General features: G+C 41.8%; 1 protein-coding gene across 1 annotated transcript; it reads left to right on the plus strand.

Moving 5' to 3' along the window:
• The first annotated feature begins 3,476 nt into the window (after positions 1-3,476).
• LOC120032469 (early growth response protein 1-like) lies at positions 3,477-6,972 on the plus strand. The gene is made up of 2 exons (XM_038978578.1): positions 3,477-4,159; positions 4,663-6,972. Exons 1-2 carry the CDS (start codon positions 3,949-3,951, stop codon positions 5,943-5,945), a joined length of 1,494 nt encoding a protein of 497 aa, XP_038834506.1. The 5' UTR covers positions 3,477-3,948; the 3' UTR covers positions 5,946-6,972.
• Positions 6,973-9,643: the final 2,671 nt, after the last annotated feature.

The raw sequence follows: 9,643 nt of genomic DNA on the forward strand, positions 1-9,643 counted from the left end.
GAGGGGTTTCCCGCCTCCGCCAAACCACAAGAGGAAAATACAACAACAATTTACTGGTGGATCACACCCTGTATGTATGTTATTTTTTATAACTCTTAAAATGGTGGATGACCTTCCGTTTTTCCCCATCTCTTATCTGAGATACTAGCCTGCATCATTTGAATTAATAGCTGCTTACTGTTCAGAAGACTATCACACATTCATTGCATTGCCAAAAACACAGAACATTTACGCACATATTTATTTGCTGTCTCCACAACAGAGAAAATTCAATCACTGAAAAAGTATGAAGCATGAGATGGTCATACTGCGCAACTGTAATGACTGCTGTAATAACATTAGTTGTTGGTGTTGTAAGAAACAGTAGGCTATCACATAATATTTTCCCCTCGCCACCAAAATATAATTTAACAAAATGACAACCGTAAAACTTCAATTAAACATCAAGTCTCAAAAAGCCACCTGTCCCTTTTAATAGGGCTCCGGAAGGGCGCAGCGGTCTAGGGCACTGCATCTCAGTCCTAGAGGTGTCACTACAGACGCTGGTTTGATTCCAGGCTGTATCACAACTGGCCGTGATTGGGAGTCCCATAGGGCGGCGCACAATTGGCCCAGCGTCGTCCGGATTAGACTTTGGCCGTGGTAGGCCGTCATTGTAAATAAGAATTTGTTCTTAACTGACTTGCCCAGTTAAATAAAGGTTAAATTGTCACGCCCTGACCATAGTTTGCTTTGTATGTTTCTATGTTTTGTTTGGTCAGGGTGTGATCTGAGTGGGCATTCTATGTTGTATGTCTAGTTTGTCTGTTTCTATATGCTTGGCCTGATATGGTTCTCAATCAGAGGCAGGTGTTAGTCGTTGTCTCTGATTGGGAACCATATTTAGGTAGCCTGTTTTGTATTGTGGGTTGTGGGTGATTGTTCCTGTTCCTGTGTTTATGTTCAAGTTACGGGACTGTTTCGTCGTAGTTCGTTTGTTGGTTTATTGTTTTTGTTCTTTATTGTAAGTATTCTTATTAAAATGAATACGCACCACGCTGCATCTTGGTCCTCCGATCCTTACTTACAGCCGTTACATAAATAAAATAATAAAATAATAATAGCCGGGCAATGGCAAAATTTCAGCAAATAAACACATGTTTCAAATAAACTCTGGGTCGAAATGAATTGTTTACTAGATGTAGAGCTACAATATCTACTTTTTTGGGTGACCTGAACCAAATTCACATAGAAATGTGGGTTATAGATCTTTCATTGTCATTGAAAGCAAGTCTAAGAAGCGGCATGCTGTTAAGTTTCATTTTTGCATCTTTTACTTTTGGTTTTGTACACCAGCTTCAACCAGCTGAAAATACAATATTTTTGGTTAATTATTTGAATTTTAACAACCAGGAAATGGCGGAGTGATTTCTGCATATTGCACCTTTAATGTTTGATTTGTTATGTTAACTCAAAAAATAATGGCAATAATCCGTTTTTATGCCAGTAAGAAACTGCTAGCTAAGTGACAAGCGCAAAGAAATTCAACAATTTACAGAGTGGTAAAAGTAAGATTTGCCGAAAATGCACAGTCAATGAGGAGAATAATTAATTATTCTGTCAAGGAAAAGTTTTTTTTTTCTACTGTGACATTCCGGGGAGCCTTTAGTAGTGCACTAACATTTTTATGAGTCTAATAGTAAATACATGTCATTTAACGGTCAAATGTATTATATTTTAATGTGGCGTGTAGAAAACCAGTCATGATGCTTTTATCTGATTGTCTAACAAATTACTTCAAAACATTTGATGAATGCAACGAGACATCTGTTACAAACACCATACGTGTTATGACATTCGGTGATTGTCATTAGGTCCTACTTCACAAAGGTGTCCGCCAAAAATGTGAACAATAAAAAAAAAAAAAAACGTAGATATTTTTCTTCAATTCGCAAGGGTTAGTGCTATCCGGGATCCATTTTAATCCCTGGATTGAAACAGAGTCATAAAGTAGGACAAATTACATAACAACCTGTGATCCGTGATCTCCAAAGCCAGTCACGTAGCAGCCTATAGCCCCTCTCACTGCGTAGCCGACTCACTGACCCAGGTAAACCTGCCAATCTCTCACTTCTTCTTTCTCATTTCATGAAGCACCATCAAACATGTGATGACATTATGTGACAGATCAGTTTTGTCCTAGTTTACCATCGCTAATACGAAATCAAGAAAGTCTGCCAGAACCTCCGACCCAGATACGCAGATTGAAATAGGGAGCATTCTCAGTAGAGTTATCACTGCGTCGAGGGCTTTGTTGCGCCTGCCTTGACTTCAGAGAACCCGCTACAGAGAACAGAACTGGCAGAACTGAACACATCTCTATTGGATCGATCACTCTTACTTGTGTGTTCAAATAAGAACATTTTACTAAATTATATAGCTAAACCTTGCAATAAAGTTTTCTCCTTGCGCTTTCTGGAAGTCCTGCACTGTTTGAGTCCCAAACGTGGGGCAACCCAGCGTCACTTTCTCACCTAACCAGAATATAGAGCAAGTTTATAATCAAAGTCTAGTGAAATAGCTTACAGTACAGTGACATTTTTTGTGCAACCTACAACTCTTCCACAATGAACAGCGTCATGCAAGGGTATAGTTTGATTAGTGCCCAGAACACATGGTTTGCCCAAACCATCTTGCACAACGTCTCGCAAACCATCTTGCATTGAGGAGTGAGTCTTGCTCTGAAGATATATTGAAATCTAGTGGAAGTAAGAATGTTTGCGGCCATTGAAATAAATGGACACTTATTGAATAAAGCTCAGATTGTCCCAAAAGTAACATAACGACGCTATACCATCAGGCGTCATTATGTTACTTTCGGGACAATCTGAGCTTTATTCAATAATATATATATATATATGTGTGTGTATATGTGTATGTAAAAATATATGTATATGTAGGTTTTATTTTCCACTCAACATTTTGTGACATTGTTTGAGAAAATGTAATTGGGTGCAGACATTATAGTTATTGTCTCAAATCGTGCTGGATTTGACCAGGTCTTGCACATTTATTGGCGAGCTCTGATCAGAATTACCACTGGAAACTCCTAATAATAGCAAGGAAGTGGAAACCCACCGGAACCGGTTCGTGTGAAGGGACGACCTTATATGGCATGTCATAGCCGAGGTTTCCGGCAATGGCGGTGCGCTGTATAGATAGGAAAGCTGCATTTATTCCGAAAACCACGGCAAAACAGCAGCGGCCGTTGCTTATTTCTGTATAGAAACTACTTTTGTTATAATATGCACAGTGTGAAATATCAGATTTCTTTTGAATATTTGGATAAACAGTCTCCCGCTCTCCACATTTACTCTGACAAGCCTTCCGTGTACTCCACTGCGTTGCCTAAATATGGCTTTCCTCCGCTCCTAATTTGGACATTTACGTCACGGCAAGAGGCTTTATAAAGCGGTGGAATCCTCAGCCGAGGGAAACAGTCATCGGAGCCAAATAGAGCTCATGTCAATACGCTACAGAGCAGACAGCCCCATAGTAGGCAAGTTTAGAACTTATTCTAGCACACACCAAACACGTGAACTAAAAGATAATAGGTTAATCAAAATTGAAAACACAACAGCTACATATTTCTTAATTCTTGATCACAGTCACTCATCAGGATTATTAGAAAGAAATATATGTTTTCATTCCTACCCTTCTGGAATGAATGAACCACAACATCGTTTTTGAAGACTGGGACCTTTTGCAAAGACGCCAAGTTGAAAGCAGCAAAGCCTTTGAGATTTTTCAGCATTGGAATCCTTCCTCAACAAGAGCAGTAGCAGCATCTTCAGAGTTGTCCTCTAAAGACAGCCGGTAATCTCCTCTCACCTGAGACAAGCAGGAGCAGCGTCTCCACCTCCAGCTACTCTGTCTCCAGACAGCCAGAACACCGGCAGCACCAGTACCATGGCTGCAGCCAAGACAGAGATGCTCCTCTCAGCCCTGCAGACATCAGACCCACTAGGCTTCCCCTACTCTCCCATGGACAGCTACCCCAAGCTGGAGGAGCTGATGTTGCTCCACTCAGCAGGGACCACATTCCTGGCTGCCTCCACACCAGAAGGTGTAGGCTTTGGGACCGGGGAGCCAGGAGACTCATACGAACATCTGAATGGAGGTAAGGGCTGCTCTAACTGTGAACTCTTTATGGTTTCATTCAGAAATATGCATGAAAATGTGCATAATCTATGAGGTTGCATTTGAGTTCTGACATAGTCTATGCAAAAAATATTAATATGTTAAGATGTTTGGATAAATTATAAATAGCTTTAAAAAGTGTTATTATTATTGTGCATAGAGCTGTACCGTTATTTGTCTTTTTATGACGATTGGATGATTTAATTTTTGCAAAAAAAAGAACAAAAAATTAATGAAAATGTAGTATAGTTCTATGATTTAACTGATTGCGTAATTTACATGCATTTGGTAGAAATATGAGACTGTCAGCACTCGCTCCTTGTAACTTGATGTGGGATGTATTTTGTATGAACCAGCAGGATTCTTCAAAGCTCACCCCCTGAATCTTAGAAAGTAGTGGGGGCTGCCATCTGCAGCAAATGTAAATGTGCTTTTACACGGCAGCTGTTAAATGCTAACTGTTTGTTGTTGTTGTTCTTTCAGATACATTGCCTGACATCTCTATCGGCTGTGACAAGTCTCTCATCGACCAGACCTACTCAACCCCTTGCCTGCCCTCCATCTCCTACACAGGGAGGTTCACCCTGGAGCCTGCAACCAGCTCCAGCAACAGCCTGTGGGCAGAGCCATTATACAGCCTGGTCAGTGGGCTGATAGGCATGTCCCAACCGCCCACCTCAGTTGCCCCGTGCTCCTCTGCTGCTCCGGTCAGCTCCTCCTCACACACCATGAGCTGCTCTGTCCAAATTGGTGATTCCAACCCCATCTACTCAGCTGCACCCACCTATTCTAGTGTTAGCCCTAACCTCTTCCCTGACTCTAACCAGTCCTTCCCCAGCCCGTCAAACACCTCAGTCCAGTACCCACCACCCACCTACGCCAGCAGCAAGACCTGCTCCTCCAACATGGCTCTGCCCATGATCCCAGACTACCTGTTCCCCCAGCAGCAGGGTGAGATCAGCCTGCTTCCCCCCGACCAGAAGCCTTTCCAGTCTCAGAGCATCCAGCAGCAGCTCTCCCTCACACCCCTGTCCACCATCAAGGCTTTCGCCACACAGAATGGCTCTCAGGATCGTAAAGGTTCCTACCAGTCTTCGCCGGTTAAGCCGAACCGCATGCGCAAGTACCCCAACCGCCAGTGCAAGACCCCGCCCCACGAGCGCCCCTACGCCTGCCCCGTGGAGACGTGCGACCGCCGGTTCTCCCGTTCAGACGAACTGACACGCCACATCCGCATCCACACGGGCCAGAGACCCTTCCAGTGCCGCATCTGCATGCGCAACTTCAGCCGCAGCGATCACCTGACCACACACATCCGCACGCACACCGGCGAGAAGCCCTTCGCCTGCGACATCTGCGGCCGCAAGTTTGCCCGCAGTGATGAGCGCAAAAGGCACACCAAGATCCACCTGAGGCAGGCAAAGGACAGAAAGGTGGAGAAGGCAGGGCCCACTCCCATGGCCATCCCCTCCCCAGTCTCAGGGTACTCCTCCCCCTCCACATCATACCCCTCTCCTAGCTCCTCTTACTCATCCCCAGTGCTGTCTTCATACCCCTCCCCAGCGCCCTCCTGCTATTCCTCCCCAGTGCACAGCTCTTATGGCTCCCCATCAGTCAACACCATGTACTCCTCGGCCTCCAGTACATTTCAGACACAGGTTTCCACCTCATACGGCTCCCCCACAAACATTTACATCTCCCAAGTGGGCACTCCTCAGTCAAAACTGCAGTCCACACTCTCTCCAAAAAACATTGATATCTGCTAAGACTTTCATATCTTTAATGATCATTTATTTTTATTTTTGAAAAAGAAGAAGGAAACAACATTGTTACCTTTTCAAATGCACTTTTACTCCCTCCGTGTCCATACAGCGATTAAAGATCATGAAACATGACAGAGAGAGACGACCGAGGAAAGAAAGGGACTTGTTTCTCTCTTCAACTCAACCTCAGTACTTCAATGAGTCTTCAGAGATCTAAAGAACATAGAATATTGGGCTTTGGTGGTACTTTTGATACTGACAACCTTGAATTCAAAAAGACTGATGGTACACAAACAGCCCCATGCATAGTGTACATGTGCCATGTTTTGTTTTTCATCCTTTTAGACTTTGTAGATTATCGTTCTTTACATGGTATCATTTGAACTTGATGGCACCTAATTCTCTGAATATATTTTCTCTTGTGGTAACAATGTGTGATAACTTTATTGGAGAAGAACAATTAAGAATTCGAGCATGTTAACCGTAACACTGACATTTGTTTCTATGCTCTGTATATATCACCCACTTGTACTATCTCCCATGTTGTTTTTTTATCACCATGAAATAATGAACATTCTTCATTATAAACGCTTCGGTGACTTTTGTGAAGCTTAGCAAACAAAACTATGTTTTGTTTATCACTCTGTGATTAGTAGCCTTAAGGTGTGAAATTTATTTTTTAGGGAATGTAAGAGCGATTTTAAGGGGCAATTTGGAGGAAACCGAGGTCACAGATTACACAAGAATGTAAGCAAAATAATATATTTTTTATAACTGAACTGTAAATACAGTATGTACGTATTCAGGAGTCAACATGTTGTTGTTACCTACTGAGTAGGCATGGGATTTTTGTATGTTATTTACATGCAGTTCATTATTTTGTGGTTATTTTTATTTGTTATTGTGTTTGTGAAAGCAAATGACTGTTTTTGGCTTCTTAAGACATTGAATGCGCTTAACTGCCAAAGATATTTGGTGTACGTGATATCCTTCAAGAACAGGGATATTAATAAAATATCAACATATTACGATAAAATTGAGTGTTTTTTTCTTTCTTGTTTTCTCAATCAATATTTTCCCCACTCCACCGGAGACATACATTTAAATGAAACATCAAAGCACACATTTATGTTATTTATGGAAAATAACATCAATCAATTTAAACTGAAGAATAGAGCATTAGGGTTATGGCAGAATGTGACATTTTATGTCCAATACCACCATACTATTTATAGAGCAGTAGCAGAAATGGCAAAGTGGCGGCCCTCTTCTCCTCCCTCTCTATCTGAGAGGAATCAGTCTGAGTGTTGCCGTAAGGAGTGAGACGTGTGCCTCCCTCACCTTTGGCTCCTTGGACTGTCGTCTCAGCAACTGTCTTACCTGACACTGGGTGTATCCCAAATTGCACCATATTCCCAGGGGCCCTGGTCAAAAGTTAGTAGTGCTCTGTAAGGAAAAGCGTGCAATTTGGGATACATCAGGTGTCGTGGCAGCAAAACAGTCTCAGGCCTCTCTGCTGCCAAGCCTCGGTCAACTCTCACACTCGCTCTGTCAGCTCATGGCGCCCATGTTTGATGTTGTTAGCCATGTTAAAGTGTTGTTCGTGTCGTTTTAAGGATGCCTGTAATAAAGCTTTGTTGTTTCTGCCGAATTTCTTCACCATCGTTGCATTAAGGATTGTAGACAAAACTTTGGTCACCATGGTGTTAAAAGAGCAATGGTGTAATCAAGAAAATCACGTGCATGCTGCGCAATAATGTCTCAGAGGTGCTTATTTAGAGGAACCCCAAATCTTAAGAGGAGATGACAGCAGAAAGATTTTGCAATATTCATCATATACTTGTTACAGTTTAATTCATCACATTGTAGAATAAATATACATGATTTAATGATGTCTTAATATCTAGTGAATTAAACTACTGTACAAAACCAAATTTCTAATTAAAAAGTTAAGAACCATAGGCTTCAAAGGGAAAAAAGGAAAAACATTCAAATAAGGTGCATTACTTCTACTTAAAATGTCCATATTCATAAATGAAAAGTAACAAACAGTTATAACAACCATGTGCTTTTGAAACAGATCAAATGATATTTCTGGTATTTTCTTTCACTCCTGCTTTTCTTTCATCGCTATGGTCACATTACAGTCTAGAAACTTCGAGGGTACTTTCTCTCCACTGGGCTCCACACCAACCTCTTTTCATCATACTAGCGATGTGAACTTGTAGGTGCGGAGGTTTAAATATTTCACATTACATTCAATGTATTATAATATGTCTTTTCAGAAACCATAATGTGACGAAACAAGGCAATGGATTTCACAGTTGTCTCAATAAATCTCCAATCCATTAAATCATTTGGAAAGACAGGGGCTTAAAATTGATGATTTCATACTTTTTACTTGCTTATTGAATCAATGGTCAATGGTCATAGTAGATTTAGATCCCCAGAACTAGAATACAGTGAGTCATTGTGGACATGGTCCATTGCCCCCTGTACTATTATGACGTGGCATTGCAGGGTGGGAAATAACCACAATGATAAACCACAATGCTTGTCAAATCTCCTCATAGCCATGCAGACTTGATCTAATGACTAACATCCATGACAAATTGGTTTGTAATAGATCTTCAGTATGACATCATTTGTGCACAGGCCAACTATAAAGATGGGGATCTGTCTGGCTGATGTGTACATTTTGTCACAACCACACACCAACTTGCAGGTTCATCATGTTATATGTTATTCTATTAGCTTGACTTCAGTTTCAAGAATCACAATTGGTTCATGTTAGAAAAAGTTTAAATATTTGTACGTTTTTCTAGTAAGGAGAAGAGGTGATATTGAGGGCCAATCCCAAACTGCTCCACACACACCTCAATCCTCACAGGGCTGTTGTCATCTTTACCCTCTGCGGTATTTGTGTGGATCATAGAGCCATTATACAATGAGTGTACAAAACATTAGGAACATGACAGACTGACCAGGTGAAATAACGATCCCTTATTGATCACTTGTTAAATCAACTTCGATCAATAGAGATGAAGGGCAGGAGATTGGTTAAATAAGGATTTGTAAGCCTTGAGACAATTGACATGGATTGTATATGTGTGCCATTCAGTGGATGAATGGGCAAGACAAAATATTTAAGTGCCTTCTAACGGGGTATGGTAGTAGATGCCAGGCGCACCAGTTTGAGTGTGTCAAGAATTGCAATGCTGCTGGGTTTTTCATATTTATGGTTTCCCGTGTGTATCAAGAATGGTCCACTACCCAAAGGACATCCAGCCAACTTGACACACCTGTGGGAAGCATTGAAGTCAACATGGGCCAGCATCCCTGTGAAATGCTTTCGGCACCTTGTAGAGTCAATGCCCCGACGAATTGAGGCTGTTCTGAGGGCAAAAGGGGATGCAATTCAATATTAGGAAGGTGTTCGTAATGTTTTGTACACTCAGTGTATGTCTATGAGGGTGAGGAGCCACGGAGGTCCCTCCACCCTCTTTCTGGCAGAGGAACAAGTGGCCGTCAAGGGCCTCTCAATCACAGGGCCTGTGGTCTGACACCGACCTGCTGCCACATTCAACTCACAATCAGGCACAGGAGGAGTATGCAGTGAATACCCTAACTCACAGCATTGGCAAAGTTTTTGTCATGCTGGGAATTGTACAACCTATTAAAAACCACCTCTTACAAGATTG

This window comes from Salvelinus namaycush, chromosome 3 (genome assembly GCF_016432855.1).
Source record: "Salvelinus namaycush isolate Seneca chromosome 3, SaNama_1.0, whole genome shotgun sequence".
Classification (NCBI taxonomy): domain Eukaryota; kingdom Metazoa; phylum Chordata; class Actinopteri; order Salmoniformes; family Salmonidae; genus Salvelinus; species Salvelinus namaycush.

Bases quoted from the DNA above. Each gene is read 5' to 3' on its own strand.
- LOC120032469 (XM_038978578.1), top strand. From the start codon at position 3,949: ATGGCTGCAGCCAAGACAGAGATGCTCCTCTCAGCCCTGCAGACATCA. The intron at 4,160-4,662 runs GTAAGGGCTGCT...TTGTTCTTTCAG, and splicing joins ATACGAACATCTGAATGGAG to ATACATTGCCTGACATCTCT.